Genomic DNA, 24,216 nt, shown 5'->3' with positions numbered 1-24,216 from the left:
AATGGTGGTTTTTAAGGCGTTTAACTGTCGAAGTGGGGCCCTTTAGGCAGCCTTTTCGGAATTCAATGTTTATATCAGTATTTCTGACACTTGTTTCGTAAAATAATATACATGTTTTACATGCTGTTCAATTTTCATGTCAAACAACTCTTTCTTTCTATGATTTGGTGTTGTTTGACTTTTGTTTCTCAAGGCCTCCATCGAAACCTTAATGTATGTTTTATGTTTACAGAGGTCTTGAATATAAAATGCAATCACTGTTTTAAGCTTTTTTTTAGTATTAGATATATCTATTTTTGTATGCATATCAGTTTATTTTCTGCTGATGACTTATAGTTTTAGTTGCATTTATAAGCACTTCCTGTTTTCTGTTGCCTGGCAACAACAGAATGATCTGGTAGTTCTGTTTGTTCAAGTGATGTTAAAGGGCCCCCTGCAGGAGCCAGAGAAAAGTTTTGATTGAGAGAACAAAAGAGTAGCCATATAAATACCCATATGTAGGAACGTCCATCCATCCATCTGTCCGTCCGTCTGTCCATCCACAGATCTGGATCCTGCGATAACTCAAAAAGTATTCAAACTAGGGTCTTAACACATGGTATGTATATAGAGGGCAATACGTAGATTATGCACGTACATGACTTAAGCTTGTAGGTCAAAGGTCTAGGTCACTATTGAAGGTCAAATAAAAATTGTTTCTGCTCCATAACTTTTATATGCATCGATTGATTATCTTAATGCTACACACAAATGTTCCCCATGGTGAGACAATGTGTCAGCGCATGATCTATGCTTATTGGTTAAAGGTCAAGGTCACTGTTAAGGTCAAGTAAAAATTTGTTTCTGCTCCATTACTTTTAAGTGCATTGAAGGATTTTTTTAGTACTACACAGAAATGTTACCCTTGATTAGACTATGTGTCACGCACATGACCCATGGTGGTCAGTCAAAGGTCAAGGTCACTTTTTAAGGTCAAGTAAAATTGTCTTTTCACCAATAGGGGACTTCTGTATTGCCACTGCAACACTGGGTCACTTGTTATGGCAGTTATGGCCCTTTGATAGTTTTGATATATAGAATATAGAGAAAAATATTGTGTGTCCAACTCCTCCTACACTATTAGCCTGAATAGCTTCAAACTTCCACAGATGAACAAGCTTGATCTGCAGATGACCATAAAGGAAGAGACTTTTCCTGTGACTATTTTTACCACAGTTGTGGCCCTTTGACAGTTTTACTGTATAGAATATAGAGAAAAATCGTGTGTATACATCTCCTCAAACACTGTTGAAAGGATATAATTGAAAGTTTCACAGATGAATGACCTTGATGTTAAGATGACCATAAATAATGGACTTTTTTTCTTGGCTATTTTTTCTAGAATTAATGCCCTTTCTAAATTTTGCATAAGGTTGGAATTTGGTGTGTTCAACTCCTCATGCACTTCTTGAAGGAATGGATTCAATGTTGCTCAGATGCACAACCTTATCTGAATACAACTTGCTTCAAACTTTTATTCTAATATCCTTCATATGAAGATAGTCTGTACTAAAAACTTTGCTATTTTGAGGATGGCGCAGTATGTAGGGGTATCCGTGTCCTATGGACACAATTCTAGTTTTAATTTCAACTGGTCAGAAGTAGGCACCTGCCATAAGGAGCCAGATTGTTGTGGTGCCTTAGCTGGCTGCTTGATACAGGTTTTATTGTATATTATAAATTGAAATGTCCCCTGTTTACCATTACAGGCCATGCAATACTTGCAAGAGCTGAAGAGTGAAAGATCAGGAAAGGCCTCGTCCGAAGTACTGGACGAGGGTAGTACTGAACCTGGGGTAAGGTCATGTGATATTAAGTCAGTTTTAAATATTCTCTATATTATGCAAATATAAACATGTTGGACATTTAATGTTGACTTATGGATGCCATCTTGGATCACACAATGTTGCATTCTGTCTTTAATTTCATATTGTTTCATGCCACTTAAAATAGGATCACTAGGTTTGTGACAAATTGGATGTGATTGTTATAATTTAAGAAATGATATATCCCAAATAATGATTAATTTTGTTGTTGAATAAAATCATTGTTTGGAGTTCAGATGTGTTAGAATAAGGTATAACTGCAGTAGATAATTATAATTTATCTACTGGTATGAATAAACAATTAAGATAATTTAACCCTTACCCTGCTAAATTTCTATAATGAACTTGGCCATCCTTCAATTGGACAGTACCATTGACTGTTAAAAGGGATGCTTACCAAAACAAAACTGACTGAATAGCGAACAGTGCAGATCTTGGTCAGATTGCATGGATGTGCAGGCTGATCATGATCTACAATGGTCGCAAAAGCAGAATCAATTGTCTTCAGCATGCTAAGAGTTACACTGAATACAAAGTATGCATACTCTTATTAGAGATTTTTTTCTTTCCCTTAAACACTTAAGCTGTTTTAAAAATAGTTTTTAAAAAAACACACACAGTCTTGTTTTCTTTAATTAAAATTTATTGGAGAACAGTATCCAAATTAAATGTAAATTGCAAAGCATGTAAACTTAACAAGTTTTATAAGTTTTCAGTAATTGATTAGTAAAGAATTCTTATTTGTCTGGGAGTATATTTTTGCAGAAGTTCAGCATTTAAAAAAAAAGTGTGTGAAAAATGATAAAAAATTAACAGTTTTGGTCAAAGCATTAAAGTGTTTTTTTTTGCGCTGTACAAGTATGATAACAGTAATAGTAATTTGAGTTGGAAGGAAGAAATAAACTCATATAAGAGTCAGTTGATCATTCTGTAATTATGTGAAAATAAAAATGACAGATTATGATGCTATTGATGGTTTTGCTGATGACTTTACAGCATGAGTTCTACAAGAGTCTGACGGAGGAACTTGATGAAGATGATGATGTCAGTCAATATGAGGCCAAGGACGACCAGAAGGAACTTTACCGTCTCTCTGATGCCAGTGGCCAATTGACATACAAGCTGGAGAAGAAGGGTGATATGTCAACAAGTGACTTTGACACAAAGGTAACAGTAGTTTTTGTGTTGTTTATTTTTAGTCCACTACCAGTGGAATGCCCTCTGTCCATCAGGAAATCTGGATCCTGCCATTATTCAAAAAGTATTCAAACTAGGTTCATTAATCTTGGTATGTGAATAGAGGGCAATATGTGGATTGTATGTACATGACTTATGCTTTTAGGTCATAGGTCAAGGTCCTATTGAAGGTCAAGTAAAAATTGTTTCCGCTCCATCACTTTTATAAGCATTGATGGGTTATCTTAGTGCTACACACAAATGTTTCCCTTGATTAGACAATTTGTCAACAAATGATCTATGCTTGTTGGTTAAGGTCAAGGTCACAATTTAAGGTCAAGTGAAAATTTGTTTCTACTCCATAACTTTTATATGCATAGTAGGAATTTCTTACCACCACAAGCAAATGTTCCTCATGACCAGACAGTATGTCGCAGACATGACCCATGCTTGGTAGTCAAAGGTCAAAGTCACTATTGAAACTAAAGTAAGAATAGTTTTTGTTCCTTAGCTTCTAAATGCCTTAAAGCATTTTTATATACACTCGCACACATGTTTCCCATAACCAGATGATATGTTGCTTGCATGACCCATATTACCAGAATATACCATTATTTTATAAATAAATACTGCTTAAAACTTATTGTACCTTTTTACTTTTACTTTTTGTGCCCGTCCCCCCCCCCATCCCCCCAACCATGAGTGGTGGGGGCATATAGATTTTGTCTTGTCTGTGCATCCATCCATTCGTCCGTCCAAAGTTCGTGATGCACCTAGCTCAAAAAATATTTGATATAAATTGATGAAACCTTGCATGAGTCTTTATGGTGATATGAACTTGCACACCTCCTATTTTAAGTCTGGCTCCGCCCCCTATTTCCAGAGTTATGGCCCCTGAAATAGTCAAAAATGCACATTTTCACCTTGTGATGTGCCTAGCTCAATAAGTATTTAATATAAATTTATTAAATCTTGCATGATTCTTTATCATGATATGAACTTGCGCACCTCCTATTTTTTGTCTGCCTCTGCCCCCTTTTTTCAGAGTTATGGCCCCTGAAATAGTCAAAAATGCACATTTTCACCTTGTGACGCACCTAGCTCAAAAAGTGTATGATATAAATGGATGAAAACTTGCATGAGTCTTTATCATGATATAAACTTGTACACCTCCTATTTTTTGGCTGGCTCCACCTCCTATTTTTAAAGTTATGGCCCCTGAAATAGTCAAAAATGCACATTTTCACCTAATTTACAATGTTCCTAGCTCAATATGTATTAGACTTACAAAGTCTGTTGAGATCCAATAGTCTGTAATAATATTAATTTCTTCACACTGACACTAAATTATTTTCTCAGAAAAAAAATTGTAAATTCTTTTAGAAAGTGGTATCAGAGAGGATTGATTTTATGACCAGGTGCTTTACATTCATTGACTCTAATGACTGATGCCAGTCTAAATATGTATTTAATTTAAATTCATGAAACCTTGCTTGAGTCTTTATTATGATGTGATCTTGCACACTTGGCATTTTTCTTGAGAATCTTAGCGCTTATTACGGAATTATGACCCTTGAAATAGCCAGAATAGTGGATTTTATGTTTGTGATGCTCGTAGCTCAAAAAGTATATGGCCTAGAATAATGAATCCTTTTCATAAAATGTTTGTTGACGCTATACCCACTTAAGACTGCAAACATTTGAATTATTGCCCCTTATTTGTGACAAATGTACCAGTGGGGGGCACACCATGTGTCCTACAGACACATTCTAGTTATTTAAAGCTAAGCTAAGTAGAACGCTGTCAAAATTTAAAAAACAGTTTTACATATACCTGGAGACGTTCCCCTTTATAACCTTCATTTATCAACTCTTTCATTGAAAACCTTGACCAGAAATTCTGGATCCTTTTATACTTAGTGTGACCTTGCAAGCAACAGGAAGTGTCGTTAAATATCTTTAGGCCAAACCAGGATATGTATTCAGGTCTGTTTGTCATTGATGTTAATCATTGTGAAATCATTTTCACGTGACCCATTTTAAGTAATTAGGTCCTGTTTTACTAGTAAACCAATCATGTACATTTACATTATGCATTGTTGTGGATCACTTATGAATAATTTGCACCTGAAATGATAGGTTACTGAACAATATTTTGTTTTTATGTGACTGCATTATCTCACCCAGGCAGCTAGAGATGATGTAGCTTAATTAATTTCTGCTGTGGTTTGAACAAAACAGTGTTCTTTGATACTTGATCCTCCTAGTTCTTCTGTAGAAGTTGTCAGTTACTTGTGAATATTAGGAGAGTATTGGTTTGACTTCAGATGTTGCAGTCAAACCATTTTTGCAACACAGGAATTAGAATAATGTTTACACCACCAGATAGTGGGTTGCAGATCTCGCTATGTTAGCCAATATATCTGTACAAATTATACTTGTATGTCAGACTTCTCATTTAATATTGGGGTACATTTAAGTTACTTAAACCTTTACAGACAGTTGCTTTTAATAAAGGAGCCTCCTTGGCCGAGCGATTCAGGTTACTGACTTCAAATTACTTGCCCCTCACAGATGTGGGTTCGAGCCTCACTCTGGCTGTTAAATTCTTCATGTGAGGAAGTCATCCAGTTGGCTTACGGAAGGTCGTGGTTCTGCCCAGGTGCCCGCTAGTGATGAAATAATGCACGGAGGGGCATCTGGAGTCTTCCTCCACCATCAAAAGCTGGGAAGTCACCATATGACCTATGATTGTGTGTGACGTTAAACCCAACAAAAACAAAAACAAACCTTTTAATAGATAAATTTGCCTCAGCGTATCAATATAATAACTATATAGGTAATAAATCAGATGCAACTTTTTATGCCCCCGAAGGGAGGCATATAGTTTTTGAACCGTCTGTCAGTCTGTCGGTCTGTCGGTCTGTCAGTCTGTCTGTCCGCAATTTTCGTGTCCGGTCCATATCTTTGTCATCGATGGATGGATTTTCAAATAACTTGGCATGAATGTGTACCACAGTAAGACGATGTGTCGCGCGCAAGACCCAGGTTCGTAGCTGAAAGGTCAAGGTCACACTTAGACCTTAAAGGTCATTTTTCATGATACTGCATTCGTGTCCGGACCATATCTTTGTCATCGATAGATGGATTTTAAAATAACTTGGCATGAATGTGTACCACAGTAAGGCGACGTGTCGCGCGCAAGACCCAGGTCTGTAGCTCAAAGGTGAAGGTCACACTTAGACGTTAAAGGTCATTTTTCATGATAGTGCATTCGTGTCCGGTCCATATCTTTGTCATCCATGGATGGATTTTCAAATAACTTGGCATGAATGTGTACCACAGTAAGATGACGTGTCGCGCGCAAGACCCAGGTCTGTAGCTCAAAGGTTAAGGTCACACTTAGACGTTAAAGGTCATATTTCATGATAGTGCATTGATGGGCGTGTCCGGTTCATATCTTTGTCATTCATGCATGGATTTTAAAATTATTGGGCATGAATGTGTACCACAGTAAGACGAAGTGTCGCGCGCAAGACCCAGGTCCATAGGTCAAAGGTCCTCAACTCTAACATCGGCCATAACTATTCATTCAAAGTGCCATCGGGGGCATGTGTCATCCTATGGAGACAGCTCTTGTTGCTCTATGGATTTTGTAATTCTCCCAGCAAGGCTTTTCTTATTGTTAAGTATACTTTTTACAGTGAGATTCAGCTTCAAGGTGGCATCACTGTACATTGCACACACTTCTAATTATGTCCCCCCCCCCCCACCACAACTGGGGAGACGTATTGTTTTTGCCCTGTCCGTCCAAGTCAAACTTCATTTCCGATCAATAACTGGAGAACCATTTGACCTACAACCTTCAAACTTCACTGGATGGTGGGGCTTATGGAGTAGATGACCCCTATTGTTTTTGGGGTCACTCCGTCAAAGGTCAAGGTCACAGGGGCCTGAACATGGAAAACCATTTCCGATCAATAACTTGAGAACCCTTTGACCCAGAATGTTGAAACTTCATAGAATGATTGGTCACGCAGAGTAGAATACCCTTATTGATTTTAGGGTCACTGTTAAAGGTCAAGGTCACAGGGGCCAGAACATGAAAAACTATTTCAGATCAATAACTTGAGAACCACTTGACCCAGAATGTTGAAACTTCAGAGGATGATTGGACTTGCAGAGTAGATGACACCTATTGATTTTGGGGTCACTGTTAAAGGTCAAAGTCACAGGGACCAGAACATAGAAATCCATTTCCGATCAATAACTTGAGAACCATTTGACCCAGAACCTTCAAACTTAATAGGGTGATAGGATTTACAGAGTAGATGGCCCCTGTTGTTTTTGGGGGTCACTCCTTCAAAGGTCAAGGTCACAGAGGCCATCTGCCTGACGCACTTCATTTTTGATCAATAACTGGAGAACCATTTGACCTAAAACCTTCAAACTTCATTGGCGGATAGGGCATACAAAGTAGATGACCCCTATTATTTTTGGGCTTACTCGATCAAAGGTCAAGGTCACAGGGGCCTGAAAATGGGAAACTGTTTATGATCAGTAACTTGAGAACCACTTTACCCATAATGTTGACATTTTATAGGTTGATTGGAAATGTAGAGTAGATGACCCCTGTTGATTTTTGGGTCACTTGATCAAAGTTCAAGGACACGGGCCAGAAATTGGAAAACTGTTTCCAATCAATAACTTTGAGAACCATTTGACCTAGAATGTTGAAACTTCTTGGGATGATTGGACATGCCGAGTAGATGATCCCTATTGCAGCCAACCATCGATGTCTCTTGGACTTTTGCTCCTGTCCCCTATTGACTTCTTGCCTATTACTACTATGCATTATGGGAGACATTCATTTTTCTACAAAAGCATCTTCTAATTTTGCTGTAAATTGTTTTCAGGATGTTTTTATTCTTGATACCAAGAAGTCCTTGTTTGTGTGGATAGGTAAAGGAACAAGCGAGACAGAACGTAAAAATGCCATGAGTTACGCACATGTAAGTTTCTATATGTAAATATCTTTCTTTCAAAAATGATGCATTTGTTTTGTTCAAGGAGGCATTATGTTATTTGACTATATTTATCATAATCTTTGCTTAGGTAAATTGAAGGGAATCTGTAATGATGAGTGGTTGTGGTTACAGACTTTAGACCATTTTCCCTTCACTGCTGTTGGTTTGAGCTTAATCAAGGTTTGAGAATATAAAGCTGAATTTGGAAAGCAGTCTCAAATCTCAAGCATCTGATTGGTTGTTTCTGAGCATATCTTTAAAATTGGCCGATGGGAAGATCGCAGTTAAAGACTGATCTCCAAACTCTGTTTTAGAGCTATTTTGCTAGGTTTAAATTTTTCAAAATGAACAAGCAATTCAGCATGCTTATAGAAGATAGATCATTCCACCTAATTACTGCCTCATGCCTGAAATACTTTAAAATCATGAATATTCATGGGGGGGGGGGGGGGCTCAGTCTCGTGAACTGCATCAGTCCTCAAAATTAAATCCCAGGGAACAAGTATAAATCCCACTAATTTCATCTTCAAAAGTTAAAACCCATAAATTTGTATCCCTGTGAAAAAGTTGTTTTGACTCAAACCACAAAATTGCATGCCAATTGAATTATTGTTTCACAATAAGTGTGTGGTTGCAAATTGTGTCTTCCTAAAATATGATGTTAAAGAGATGAAAATGGGTATATCCGCAGCCGAGTGTTTATAACTGACACAGAAATCACTTGCCTCGCACCCATAATGGGTTTGAAACCTCAAGTTTATGAAGAAAACTTCATTGTGATGTAACCATCCAACTGGCTTCTACCCAGGTGCCCACTTGTGTCTGTAACAATGCATTGAGGATACCTGAGGTGCTCCTCCACCTTCCAAAGGTGAAAAATTTACCATATGACCTTAAATGAGCCACGCCATGAGAAAACCAACATAGTGGCTTTGCGGCCAGCATGGATCCAGACCAGCCTGCGCATCCATGCAGTCTGGTCATGATCCATGCTGTTCGCTTTCACTGTCCATTCTCAGTTTTATAACCTTCAAACCCGAGACTACCCACAATCAGTTTAGTAACCCTGAAGCCTCAGCTTTTCCACACTAAGTTTTATTACCTTAAGCCAAAGACTCACCACACTCAATTTCATAACCTTGAAGCTTGATTCTACCCACAGTCAGTTTAATAACTTTGAAGCCTGAGACTCAGTATTGTAACATTTAAGCCAAAGACTGCACACTCAGTTTTATAACTTCGAAACCAAAGACTGAGATCTCTGCACTCTGTTTTATTAGCTTACCTGAACCAAAGGTTCAGGATGAGCTATTAATACTGGTGGATGGTCAGGCATCCAGTGTCTGTCATCCTCAGTTTACATAAACATCTTGCCATTACAAATACAAATACATGTCTCTGTAAACAACTTCTTTTCCAGAACCACTTAAAGTTATAATCTTCATCAAATTTGATATTTAGTATCCTTTTAAGATCCTTGCCTACGTTTGTTCAAATGGGGCCATGGGAGGGATGATCAGGAGCTATAAATAGAAATACCTTTAAATGACTTCTCATGAACTGCTAGGTGGATCTTCATGAAACTTGGTCTGTAGCATCACTGTAAGGTCCTTTCCAAAATTTGTCCAAATGTTGGCCCTTGCCCCTTTTAGGGGCCATTAAACACAGTTGTTACCATTCATGATTAGTTTTATAACCTTGAAGCCGGATTATGGGTTTTAAGTTGTTTCTTATTATATTAACCATAATACTTTGTATGTTACAGTCATTCTTGTCAAAAACTGATCACCCGCTCATCTCAATTTCTTGTGTGGCTGAGGGTGGTAGACAGGATGCTGGATTTCAGATGGCAATTGCTGCTTAGATACTGTGACAGTGCAAGGGCTGCGAATATTAAGGAGCAAACAGAAAGTAGAAATGAAAATTATAGAAAAAAAATGACAACAGTGTTGATAATATACTCTTTTACAGTTAGTTTATCAGTTGATGTTTTACAGTTAGTTTATCAGTTGATGTACGCATTTATGAAAGCTGCCATTTTATGTTTGTTAATCAAAATTGACCAAGAGCTAGCCATGTTACATCTAATTGGTTGTGTTTTTGTAATACACTGTACCTGATTGAATGAGTACAAGAATAAATAACTTCATTGAAGGGAAGAAAATTTCTTGACAATTTTATGCCATTTTTAAACTGAAAAACAAGGTTTTTGAAATTATGTTTGTATTGTGCTTTGCATTGTGCTTTGTATGTTAAAAAAATTTTTAAAAGGGTAATGTCTTTTAAATTTAGTTTTAAGTGATTTAAAATTAATAGTTAGTAATAGTAAAAAGGGAGTTTATTGAAGTTTACATTTTCTCTTCCCCCATTAATTTATATAAGCGTTTTGTTGGGAAAAAATTTTGTTTTAGTGGAAAAATTTAAACTCTGATACTGCTAGTCAAAAACTTCCCCCCCCCCCCGGCAGATCTAAATATGATTGAATTATTAATTCAAAGTCCCATTTTGTTCTAACAAAATTTTTTTCGAAAAAAGTTTTTCTTTGTAATTTTTGGGACCACACCTTTTACATATGTGTTTTACTTTTTTTTTAGTTTTCTTTTTTGTTCCCCAAAATTAATGTCATAGTCTTGTGTAAAAGGGGAATTTTGGGGTTGAAAAGGTAATATTATGACCCAAAAAAAAATGTCAAAAGTTGTTATAGTCATGTGATTGAAACGCAGCTTTAAAAAAAATGCGAAAAAAAACTCTTGGAAAAACATGCCCCGGTTTGTTCTTGTTAAAAAAAATTTTTTTTTCTCGGCCTAGTTTGGGTCGAAAGTTTTATAGAAAATTTTTTATAAAAACTTTAAAGAAAAAGTTTAAAAATTCCCAAAATTGGAACTGACCCCCAATACTGAATGTTGCTTGAAAATGCCATTAACTTAACTTTGTTTGAAAATGCATTTTGGTTTAAAGGGCAAAAAAAGTTCGCCCAAGCTCAGCTGAGACAAAAAATGTTTTGTGAACGTGAGGCCTGGTTATCAAAGCATCTGTCTCTATCTTATTTTGTTTAAGCTATACATATACTCTCTCCACTTGAATCTAAACATAACTTTTATGGTATTCAAAATATTGTGTGTTTTTTTTTTCATAAACTCAACATTCTTCAGCTGTAAAGTGCATTTTAACATGGTTCTGTGTAGTTTATTTGTAGTATTTATGCATGTTATTTTTTCACATTTATCGTTTTATATTAAGAATAAGGGGACTAGGGTTATAAACGAAGAAATTTTTATGTTCATTTATATGATACAAGTAACTTGCAGAAGCTATACAGCAAACTGACACTAACAAAATTATTTGTACTGCTGAGATTTATAATTTAGGCAAAAAAGAACAAGCTTTATTGTGTAATTTTAGCTAATTGTAAGTTTATTTAAAAAGAAAAAAAACATCACCAGTGCTCTGACTTAAAAGCAAAATTGCCTAACTGTTGTTCTGTAAAAGTTATTTGCAGTATATTACTGAATTTTTGTGTACTTGAAATACTGAGATGTATTGGTAATATACAAGATTATACAAACTTTATTTCTAAAATGTGAGAAGTCTTGCAAATGTATCTTGAAGAAAACAGTTGATTTTTGGGACAAGACATATAACACCCCTTACAGGCGTAGAAAAGGTAAAGACTAAAAAGGTGATGGTTTTTTTTTTTAAATTGAAAAAGATAATTTTATATCCTTTTAAATTGAAATTTTTGTGCCTTAGAACTTTATGATACATTTAGATTACATTTTCTTTGATTTGCTTATAAAAAAAGTTGTTTCAACATTTTCGGGGAATTTAACAGTGTTTTAAAATACTTTTTAATTTGGTATGTGCTTTAAATTTTGTGATTCCGTTTTACAAATTTTGTCTTTTTATATGAATTTCTAGTAATTTTCTAGTAAAGGTATTTTTTTTTCTCTTTCTTTAACCTTTACAGTTTTTTTGATCAAGTATTTCCGATTTATTTCATTTTTTTTTTACATATTTTCATGTTGCTAAATAGTGTTTGTTTATTTGCTAAATGCTTTTCAAGAAGTTATTTTTTGAAATATTTGGAAAAATGAAAGTGCTGGCAAAAATTAAATTCGTCTTTAAGGGCACACCTACAAATTAATTTAAATTTTTCAGGTTTGGGGAAATTTTTTTTTTAATTTGTAGAAAAATACTGTAAAAAATAGTGATTTAATAAATTTTTAAACATTTTTATTTTTGTAAAAACAGTTTTAAAAAAAACCCACTAAAAAGTTTTTGTCCACGTAGTGATTTAAATTCTGATTTAAATAATTGGTCCCTGTATATGATTCTTGATACTAAAAAAAACAACCTTTTTATATGTTTTGTAAATAACAATATTCTGAAGTTTATTTGAAGACATGTCAACACATTGGACAATATTGTAAATCAGTTACTGTTTCTTTATTTTAGAATTACATTTTTTTTAGCTCACCTGTCACATAGTGACAAGGTGAGCTTTTGTGATCACCCTCAGTCCCTGCGTCCGTCGGTGCGTGCGTCAAATTTTTTTGTCTGCCAAAAAGGGGTTTTCTTTTTATGATTTTATTTTCCCCAAATTTGCACCAACTTGTATCACCAAAAGATCAGGGTTTCCCTTTCTTGAACGGGCCAGTTTCCATTAGGGTTCCCGAGTTATGGCCCCTAAAAGGGGCCAAAAAATTTATTTTGCCCTTGTCTGCACAATGCAGTTCATTTATGTTTTAAATTTAACAAACTTGCCAAAACTTTTTCACCAAAAGTCTGGGTTCCTTTCTTAAAACCCCCAGGTTCCAAAATGATTTCCCAGAGTTTGGCCGAAAGGGCCAAAATTAATTTTTTTGACCTTGCTGCAAAATAGCAGTTCATTTTTTATTTGATTTTAACCAAACTTGCCACATTGTACCCTAAGTCTTGTTCCTTTCTTGAACTGGCCCCAGATTCTTCATGGGTTCCGAGTTATGCCCCCTTTAAAGGCCCAAAATTTGGGGCTATTTTGCTTTTGCAGCCATTTGAGATTTAAAAAATTTTATGGTTTTTTTTGATACAAACTTCCAAAATACTTCAACAAAAATTAAATTTGGATTCCATGAAAATCAGATTCAATCGTAGGTTCCAGGTTATTTTTATCTGATGACCCCCCCTGATTGTACCCCAAATGGATTTATACAGTAAGTATTATGGACTTTTTGAAATTTATTTTTGTTATTTTTGGGCCCGGACATCAGGGTAATAACTACGGATGATTTTTGTCAAATTACCCCCCTTTTTTAAAATTAAAAATGGGTATATCTCCGTAACTAATGAAGATCTGATCTGAAATTTTTTTTATGTAAACAGATTTATTTGGGACCTTTTGTGTTCACTTACAATATTTTTTTTTTTTTTACTTCCCTTTTACGTTATATAAAATAGTTTTTTTAGTAACTTTTTTATTGGGGTAGGGAAAAACCAAGACCCTTTTCGTGGTAAAACAGGGGGTACCCCCTTTTTAGGTGTTTTTTGACATTCTATACCTTGTAAGTTTTTTTTTTTTCTTTTTTTTAATTTCTTCCATGTTTTCCTGTCCTTTTGGGACTTAGATATTTTTTCTGGGGGCCTTCTGCCCTAAAGAGCAGTGATAACAGGTGAGCGAATAGGGCCTCAGGGCCCCTTTTGTTTGTTTTCCCGAACGTAACATTTTGTCTTTCAGTTGAAGAGTAAGGTATTTTCTTAGATATGAATTCCGGTCTTTGACTTTTTGGCCTGTAATGCATGGAACAGCACTGCCAAAAGCAGTGTTTGAAATTTAAGACTGTATGTCTGCCAGAACTGTACCAGAGGTTTAAAGCTGATAATTGTCCAGATTATCAGAGTTAGCTGTTTGCTGTTGACAGCACTGGTTGGTGTCAAGATTATCACAGCTGTTTGCTGTTGACAGCACTTGTCAATGTCCAGATTATAACTTTTTTTCTATTTACTGTTGAATTTTGATAACTGTTTTTGCAATAGCAGTTTTCTTTACTATAAAGACTTTTTCACTGATTTGATGTTTACAAGATTAAGCAATAATGCTCTAGTGTTATGCATGTTACAAATAATGTTCCAAAACATAGTTATTTCAGTTGGGGCTAATAAAAAGTATAAAAACTAGACAAAGTACTTGTTTGTATTTGTTTTGCCCCCTGTGGTGAGCAGATGTGTAGTGTTGCTTGTTGTTCTTTTTGTCCATTGTCTGTCCCTTTAACTTTTCCCGTGTTACACCAAAAGTGTGCCATAAACCCAAATAAATAAATACAATGTGCAAGAATAGTAACTCGGGCTTGATAAGTTTTCAATTTATCACCATTCTTGTACATAGCTTTAACTTTTCTTGTCCAGTGATAGCAGAAAAGGTACTGTACTGAAAAGCTTTTAATGGGAACTGTGATATAGGTTAGCTGGAGGACAGGGAGGACAGGGACACACAGATCCCAATAGCTAATCTGAAAACTATCGACCACTTGGTACAATATTTGCAACTTTATTTATAACAAAAATAAATTTGTTGAAAAACAATGATAAAAGAAATTCGTTCCCCGGCCCAATTTTAGTCTGTGACATAAATTTTTTTTCCATAGTGTTTAAGGTATAGGACTAATCGAAAAAAATTGCAGTCTTTCAAAATGCAAATCCAAATGGACCACTTCGGTACACGTGCTTCACTTTGACCATGTACAGTTCCCAGTGGATTTGGTCTCGCAATAAACATCTAAGTTTGCTGGATACAGTACAACCTCTCCAGAGCGGCCCTCTCTTAAGCAAATACCTCTCAATAACATTATCAAAAATTTTCCCCAAACTGAAATATTCTATCAAAAATTAAACCTCTCCAGAAAAACAACCCCTTTCTAACAGTCAAAATTGTATCCCAAAGGTGTTGCTCTACAAGGGTTGCACTGTATTTTCAGGAAATGTCGTCTTGGTTAGCTTAAACAGTTTAGTATACATAGTAAATACCATAACACATAAAACATCAGGTTGAAGAACAGCTCCCTAGGATACTCTATATCATCTGTAAGTTAGCACCTACGAAAAAGAGTAACAGTTTCATAGAGTCTGTAAGTTGGTACATATAACATCAGGGCAAAATGCATTTCCTTATGTTATGTTTCCCTTTTTAGGGGGGTAATTTCATTTAATATTTTTTATTTTGAATATTTAGGTGAAAAACAAGGCCTATTCTTTGTCCCCCGGTCGATACTGGGCCCGTGGTTTATCCCTGCCTTTAACAAGCCGTGACAGCCCCTTTTAAAATTTTTTTACAAACGTTTTTTGTCCTTCTTTTACTCTTTCTTATTTCTAACATTTGTCAAATCTGTCACTCACGCTCTCGTTGTCGCAGAAAGAACCGTCTTTTAAAAATTAGCTCTGTTGCACCACAGGAATCACCGACACACACACTGCCTATAACATCCGTGAGAAGTGTGAGATGTAAAATTATGAAAATTTATTTCAAGTCTACTAGAACTTAAAATTCCCGACCTGTCCCACTTCTACGAAAAAACGTAGGACGTCAAAAAATTGTAGACTCTACTAAAACCCGTTTTGAAGATTTTATTTTTTATTATACGCCGAACTGGCAGGCGGGGCATTTGGAAAATTTTTTAATGATTTGTCACAAAATTTGACGATGTGATTTTGGGGAAATTTGGCTTTCGAAATTCCGTAATATAACATAATAATATCTTTTCATGGGAAAAAAAACTACTCTGACTTATAGAACATTGTATAAAAGATTTTTTTCTTAGATATAGGAAAAGTATTATTACATTCAAACAAACTGGTGCTAATGTATAATAAATCCTCTCCCAAAATCACGGGTTGAGTATAACTTCCCGAAGACGGGTATGTAAATTCGCCTAATTTATAAGAAGAATCTTATTATACGTGTCTGTTTGGGATATGTTTAAGGTGCCTCATGGGTTGTGACGTAGTTTGATGAGGGAAAAACATCAGAAGCATACCAAATATAATTATGACTTGAATACATGAAAAAATAAAGCACAATATCTTACAGTGTAAGATTATGAAACTTTTTGTTTAAATTATAAATTTATTTGCCTAGGAAGAAAACTTGTTCTTAAATGGATTCTAAAAAAAAACTCCCAGCAGCTGTTTGGGTCGAAAGATTTTACGAAGGGGAAAAATTGCATTCACCCCTCTTTTATGGGAAATTAAAAAAATTTCCTTTGCTATTCAATCCCCGAATTTGGCTCCCCCAAATTTATTTGGTTACTTAGACGAAATTTGAAAAAACTGTCGATGGTGTGAAAGACAGCTATTAGCACTGGTTGGCATGTTTTGGATTATGGGGGCGATCATTTGGGTCCTTATTAAAACGTGATATTTCTAAATAGAAAAAAAATCAGCGTAGGAGGGCGTTTCATTAGTGGGATTTTAGATCTAGGAAGACGGTTGTGTTATAAAATGTAAAAACCCCGGAAATTACCCAAAATTGGATCGCCGCACAGCAAGCGACTGAAATTTCCCGTTTAAAGGGCGAGGTTTGGTCCCCCGCCCTTCCAAATCGGATTTTCTTAACCTGTCCATGTAAAAAAGGCAAAATTAAACCTAGGGAATTTAAGGAATACGTGTCACTAATTAATTAAAATCATGTAGTGTACATGAAGAGTTTTAAAGAAAAAAAAATGTGGAAAAATGTTCAATAAGGAACTCTTTCTTCGTAAAGCTGTGTGGATTGGAAAACCTCGGGGCGTAGGGTTGTTTGTGCAGAGACAGTTTAGGGCTTTAAAGAAACCCCTTTATTTTGATTAAGCGCCCCAATCCCCCCCCCCCCGGTGTCCCTGCCGAAACGGCCCCCACACCCATTGGTACAGTACATTTCCAAAAAAGTTTCGTGCATCATTGCACAATTTAGCAGTAGCTTTTAATCAATATAGTTTTCTAATCCCCGAGCTATATTTTTGGCATATTTCCTTACAATGTGCCCTGGTTTAGTTTCTATATGATACCTTGTTGACACAATAAAATTGCAAAAATATTTTCAGTGTGTTGGTTTTATTATTTGCGAAAAGCTTTTATTCGTGTAATTCAGGGAGATGATATATGTCAGTGTTGGCCTATGTCCAACGTTTTCTAAACACTGTTTAAAATGACGAGCTTGTATCAGATTTTTGTGACTGATGCTGAAAAAGAATTAAAACTTTCTTTTTTTTTAAAAATTTGCAAAATGCCCCAAAAACTTAAAATTATTTCTTTTAAATTTTGGTTCAGTTTTAATGACACCCGGATTTTTTTTTTAATTGATGGATTAAAACCCCCAGTTGGTCACTTTTTGTAGTAATTTTATATGTAGGTGTTTCACTTTCTTTAACTTGGTTTCAGTTTTGTCAGTATAGTATTTCTTAAAGGTATAGAATAGCTAGAAGAAAATCTAAGTTTTTCACGTTAAAATTTCATTTGTTTAAATTATCTCAAATATTACGACTTTTCCCCGCCCCCAAATTGAATTTTCAATAAAAAACCATGTCTGAAATGGATGATAAATCTTCTTAACGTGGCCTTAATTTCTTTAATTATTTTCTATTATAAAAATAAAGATAAAAGTTTTAGAAATTTCTACTGTGGTCACTTTTATTGAAAATATTTTTTCATCATCATCTTTTCTTTAGTGATCGCCTCACTCTTGTTGATACTCGCGATATTTTTAAATTTTTAAAAATCGAAAATACTAAAATTTTCATATTGAACTGAGCCATGAAATTGATTTTTCCTTGCCACCCCTTTAAAATGGGCCTTTTTTTTCTTAATTGTAGCTTTTTAATTTTCGATATTTTATCCAATTAAAATATTTTTTTAGAAAAATATAGTATAAGAGATTTTATCAAAATTATGTTTACTTTTTACACATGTTACCTTGTGTCTGTTTTCTCTGGAATTTTTTTGGGGGTTTTTAATAAAACCCGGACAGACCGGCCCCCCCCAAACCCAGGGAAAATCCCGATTTGATTGTACGGAAACCACCGGGAAACTTACGGAGGAAAGGCCAATGAAATTACAATGATATCGTGTCGATATAAAACTTACATTTTTTGAATTTAGTAAAAAAAAAAACACTGAACTTTAGATGCCCGGAGGAATTTCTTGATAATGGGTTAAAACTGCGTTTTTCTTTCGGGGGTTGTAAAAACGTCTTTAAATTTGTAAATTGTACACAGGAAGTCGTTATACTAGCGTTGTTTTGACGAGCCTTTAATTAGTTCCCGTTTTTTGTATCGTTATCATTATATACTTTTTTATAAAACTTTTGGGGCCCAAGTTTTTTATTTCAAAAAAAGAATTCCCTGGGGCCTCAAAGTTTTTATTTCCCGGCATTCCCAAAGCCTAAATAATTCTTTGTGTGGGGGAACATCCCAAAAAAAGGTATAAAAGGCGGATTTTTTTATACTTTTTTGTTCAATGAGACTTTCGGAAATTATTTTATGTAAAAAATTTAATACGAATAATTTTCAAATTTCACTGACAATTTTTAAAGAATAGAATAGCATTTTTTTAAAAAAACTGTTATTAAAAAGTTTTTAAAAAAATCTAAAAGACCAAAAATTTTTGGGGTATGAAAAAAAAATAGGATAGGTGGGGATACGTTTAGCACGAAGAATCGCTTGAATATTAAAAAGTTTTCCACGGCCCCCCAATATTTTAAAAAATTTCCTGTATAAATAAAAAGAAACAAAACTGAATGGTTTGTTCACGCAGTATTTGAGTACTTTGAACTTGCATTTAAATTGCGTCGAAAAAGTCAAAAATTGAATATATTTTGGAAAGCATTTGTGGCATAGCCTTTGACTTTCGGTAATCGTTTTTCATACGGCAGGTTGCAAAAATGTTTTAACTTATTTTTTTTTTTTTTTTGGGAAAGTAATTCTGAATAAACGAATAATTAAGTTATATTAAAATTAGTTCAAAACTTATAGATAGAATCGAGAAAAAATTTTACCTTTTTTTCTTTTTTGTACGATGTCTCGAAAACCGGGGTGCGGGGCGAATCTGTCAGCGGATTTTGACCGTGACTACAACAGTCCCTTTTTTTTGGGTGCGGTAGGTTATTTCCCCAGGAAGCATCATCGAGTGTTTTTTCACATTTGTTGGTAAACCCCAAAACTCGACGCGAAAAAGAAATCTTTTAAATGGGAAAAAAATTTACCTTTTAAACTGCACTCAATAAAAACGATTCACATGTTCGTAAAAAAAGCCCAAGTAAAAATTGTTTGGTTGTTTGGATATTTACCAATGCTCACATTTTCAGATTATGAATTTAATACTTAAAAATTAAACTTCATGGTTAGAATTCTTGCAAAACTTTGCAATTTTTTTAGGTTGATTTGATATTTATTGTACAGAATGCCTTTTCAGTCAGTTTGCTAGTGCTGGCATTTTTATACATAACAACTGAAGAATCTTTTTGAGCCCGCTAACAAATTTACAAATAAGTCTCAAAAAAAGCAAAATAAAACTTTGAACGGATGTTTTTCTTCAAATCTCACAAATTTCTTTTTAAGATTTTTTGTTGTTGTAAATTTACAAATCACAAGACTGCAGCGATTTACTCAAAACCTGTTACTTTATTTGGGTTTACTGACCACCCCGGGAAATAAACGACTTGGAATATGAGAAAATTTAATTGTCGCATTTGAGCCTTACGTTTTGTGAGTTTTTTTGGTAAAAACTAAACCATTGAAATTATGCAAATAAAACTGCTGTCTTTTTTGTATATCCCGAAAAATTGTACGATAGTTTGCAGTTTTTACGAAAATCTGAGTGAAAATTCTTAAAGCATTTTGGTTTGTTAAACTCCCAATGTGGGCCAAAATTCATAAGCATCTCAAAAAAGTTTTAAAACCTTACTTTTTTTTTTTTAACTTTCGGAAAGAAAGTTAATGGCGGGATTTTCCAAAAAAAAAAATTGCATTCTTCATAACTTGTTTTAAGTAAAATGATTTTCAACCCCCCGATTTATTTAAAACATTGTATTGAAACTCCTACGCAAATCCGTCGGGGAAATCACTTTTAGCTCCCCCTAAAATTTTTATAGTTGTGACTTTTGTTTTAGGGGTTTTAATTTTTTTTTTGGGTTTTCCCAATACCCAAAAAGAAATTTATGTTTCTTTTGGGGTCTAATGGCCCATTGAAACCTATATTTTTCAAGGGAAGACTAATGTGTTTTTTTTTTTCACAAATACAATTATGATAAAAAAAAATTGAATTGTAATAGAGCAAAAAATAAACAGGGACCCCTTCTTGTTTTCGGGTATTGTTTTAAATTTTTTCCCCTACCCTATTTTCACGCGCAGCTATTCACACTCAATTTTTTACTTAAAAATCCCTGTATCTAAGGGGAAAAAAAATAAGTTAACCCACAAAAAGTTAAAACAGCAAAAAATTTCATTTAATTTATTCTTATTTTGTTAGCCATTTTCGTTTTTTTCCCGATCTTTATTGTTACGCGTGTATCCGAAAACATGTTACACACAAAAGCGGCGTAAAAAAAAACAAAAATTTAGTACTTATTATAAAAACTTTTTACGGGTCGTTCCCCACTTAGTATGTCCCTTTTTTATTTTCAAAAAATTTCCTAAAAATGTTTTTAAATAAATAAAATTAAAAATGATATCAGGTCCTTTTTTATGCTGTGGTGCTAGGAAATTTTGATTGTCTACAATTCCCCCCCAAACTTTAAAGTCAAAATTTTCCGGGGAAAAAAATTATTTCCTGTTTGGCCTTTTGGGATTTTAACCCCCATTTTCGTTTAAACATTTTTAAATTTTAACTTTTAAAACTTTAAATACTAAATTTTTTCTCTAAAGTAATTTTACAATTGTCGCTTTAAAAAATTTTTAGTAAACGGATAGATTTATTTGAGGGATATCTTCAGGAATACATTATTTTTTTTATTATCCCAAAAAAAAATAATGAAATGATTTATTTAAATTAAAAGTTATTACTTACCAAAAATAAAGGCAGAAAAAAGGAGACTTTTTATTTAAGACTTAGAATTGTCGCGGCTTTGCTTAAAAAAAATCATTTTTTTTTGATAGGTATCTATAGTCTTGAGGGTAAAAAAAGCGTTTTTTGGGGGCATACTTCAAAAAATCAGCAGCGAAAACTCGAAAAGCGGCGAAACTAGGGAACAAAAATGAGGCACTCATTTTCTTAGTAGTTAGTATTTAGTTAAATTTTAAAACTGATGGTGTAGTTTCAGTTTAAATTTTTTGATAAAAAAATTTTTTTCAAAATGTTGCTGAGAAAAAATCTTTAAAAAGCAAAAAGAAAAATGGGCCGGGGTTCAACATGTATGAAAAAAAAGAAAAGTAATTTAAATCCTAGAAAAAAAAGCGATCTTTTTTTAAATCAGTACGAAAATATCGATCTTCATAGGGAGACAAAAATGTAATTCTAGCGCAGAAATACAAAATGGCCTAGCGTTGTTGCGCTGTAATATGAAAATTATTTTTTTTCTTTTTAAAATTATATTTATAGCCCCTTTAAAAGCTCTAGAGAGTACATTTCAACGAAAAAAATCGTATTTTCTCGAAGGCGGAGCCAATAAAAGATTTTTTTCACTGGTTGTAGGTCAGATGGAGTTTCCGGCCTCGAGGGTAACTGTTTAGGCGGAAAACGGGTTTTTACCGAGTTCCGCCAAAAAACAGTTACCCGGGCCGGATACCCCAACGAACCTATACCATGACAGAATTTTTTTTCTTGTATCCGAATAAAGATATAATAAAAAAAAAAATCAGTCGAACGGTTTTCTTTTTTTTTAACTTTTCTTTAGCACGTATTTAAACAAAACCGGGAAAAACAAAGTCCGAAACAGGAAAAACGTCTGACGTTTCAAAAAAAAATTTAAAAAAGTTTATTCCGGTTTTCTTTTATCATTCCAGCGTAACGTTTTGAATTTTTTTTTAAAACAAAGTTTTTGAATCGAGAAAAATACTATCAGGAACAAAGAGGAACCAAAAGGGATTGGATTTTTTTTTCCGTTTTTTTTAAATAAAATATAAATAAAACAAAATCTTTTATATGTTGTTCGTATTACGTCTTTAAAGCACGAGGTTCTTACACCCCGGGGGTAATGGATTTTTCCAGCCCCGGTAAAAATACAGGGGAAAACCCCCTCTGGTATGCAAAAACAACATTTGACCTCCACTGTGAGTCCACAGTTTTTTCGTTTAAAAAAAAAGCGACCTGTATAAATTAACCACGAAAGATACCTAAGACTGCAGACATTTGTATCTAATGTTTATCTTTTTGGGTAGGCCGGGGTTGGGTAAAAAAACAATTGTCGTTTTTATGTGGGTCGATAGTGGATTTTTCCCGTTTAAAGCGATACAAGTCGATAAATTCGCCCGAGGGTTTAATTGCTTTTTTCGGGGATAAATCCCCCATATGAGCCCAAACCATGAGAAAACCAAATTGTTATTGCATTTGTTTTTTAGTTTTTACAAAAATTTGCTTTTGCTCGTTGTGTGAAAAAGCTTAAGCTTATTGTAACCCCTCTCGAGTCCGCTTTCCCGGGAAAAACCAGTACGGGGGTCATTTGAGAAGTCATGTCGTGACCCCAAATGGGGCTCGAACCCGACCTCTGGACTGGCGGGCCAAAACCTTACCACTAGACCACCGTCCCATTTTCGATTAGAGAAAAACCCTTTGCAAACAGCTGGATCCTGATCAGACGGGGGGGGGGGATGTTTGGTTTTCTCAGGGCGGGTCATATCGACCTCACCAAAAAAGGCAATTATTTTATAATATCACATGCGCAGAAATTGAAAAAAAACGATTTGCGCCGAGTATAAAAACGCTTTTGATTATTATTCAAGTTAAACAATGGGGGAAAAAGGGCCGGACATTGTGTGGGGGGTTAATTTAACATCTGAAATTTCACCATTTTTAATCCATGCTTTTAAAAGTTATTTTAAAAAACAAAAAAAAAAGTTAAAATTGTGTGAAAAGTTGTATAAAAAATAGCATAAGCAAGTTCGTAGCCACCGGACCGGTTTTTTTTAATTCTGTTTTAAAAAGATATGCTTTGAATTTTTTCAAATATAAAAGAAAGAGAAAAACAAAAATTAAGTAAAATAAAAACAAAAAAAACGTTACATCAAATTGTTAAAACATGCAAGTTCATTGCTTCCACCCTCCCATTTTTTTTCCCTTTAGAATTTACCGTTTTTTTATTGTTTTGTTTTTAAAAAAAACGAGGGGCATGTTTCGGGGTTTGTGTGTGTGGGGGGGGGGGGGGGGGGGGGGGGGGGGGGGGGGGGGGGGGGCGGGGGTTTGAAAATTTTTGGACCATCTTTCAATTTTATACTCCTTCATTTATTTTCCAACTTCTGTAAATCGGGGTTTATCTCTATACAAAATACCCTTTTTTTTTTTTTAAAATAAATCATTGATTTTCATTTGGCAACATTTTATGATATATTTTTTTAGTTTTCTTTTTATTTCAGGAAAAGACCTTTTCATAGGTTTTACCCTTTGAAAAGTTTACTTGATTTTTTTATGAAATTTGGATTGCCCCTTCCCTTTTAAAATAAAAAAAAATGTAAAAAGTGGGTTTTTTTTAGATTTTGATATAATTTATTAGTTTATTTTGTTTTATATTCAAATTTGAATACTTCAACAACCTGAAACAAATGGCAATTGAAAAAGCGCCCTAGCTTCGCAGTTCATCATTTTTCATCTACTTTGGTGCCAACCGAGATAGGGCAAAAGGAAATTAATAAAATTTCATAAAAATTATTTTTAGTTAATTTTCGCAAAATGTTACTTTCAATGCAAATTTTTGCAAACCCTTAATTAAAGAGTGATTTAAAATTATTGACCTAAGACAATATTTTCATTAAAAAAAAATTAATATCTAAAACGCTATTTGGTCGGGGGGGAACAAATTTTAGAATAAATTCCAGGGAGGTATAGGGCCCCTTCGCCTTATTCACAAACCAGTGTAATCGTTTGGTGTGGGGGGGAAATCGCGTCTTTTAACTAGCCGATTCTGTTGAAAGTTCCTCAAACGCTTTTCGTGTCTGTCCGGGACCAAAATGACACACGCTGCCGAATATTTCTTCTTTTATTTATGTGATTCAATC

At 34.4% G+C, this 24,216-nt stretch overlaps 1 protein-coding gene across 1 annotated transcript in view; it reads left to right on the top strand.

The window, feature by feature from the left end:
- The window catches only part of LOC123528670 (gelsolin-like protein 2), a 40,140-nt gene extending 29,905 nt beyond the window's left edge, over positions 1-10,235 (top strand). Inside the window, exons 8-11 of the mRNA XM_045308568.2 lie at positions 1,749-1,835; positions 2,862-3,032; positions 7,958-8,053; positions 9,834-10,235. Of these exons, the coding sequence (XP_045164503.1) occupies positions 1,749-1,835; positions 2,862-3,032; positions 7,958-8,053; positions 9,834-9,932 (453 nt within the window). The 3' untranslated portion in view covers positions 9,933-10,235. The remainder of the gene's footprint in view (positions 1-1,748; positions 1,836-2,861; positions 3,033-7,957; positions 8,054-9,833) is intronic.
- The last annotated feature ends 13,981 nt before the right edge of the window (positions 10,236-24,216 follow it).

The sequence above is a fragment of the Mercenaria mercenaria genome, chromosome 13, assembly GCF_021730395.1.
Source record: "Mercenaria mercenaria strain notata chromosome 13, MADL_Memer_1, whole genome shotgun sequence".
In the NCBI taxonomy this organism is placed as follows: Eukaryota; Metazoa; Mollusca; class Bivalvia; order Venerida; family Veneridae; genus Mercenaria; species Mercenaria mercenaria.
Note: the sequence above shows the minus strand (reverse complement) of the source record. Positions and strands in the feature narration are given on the sequence as shown.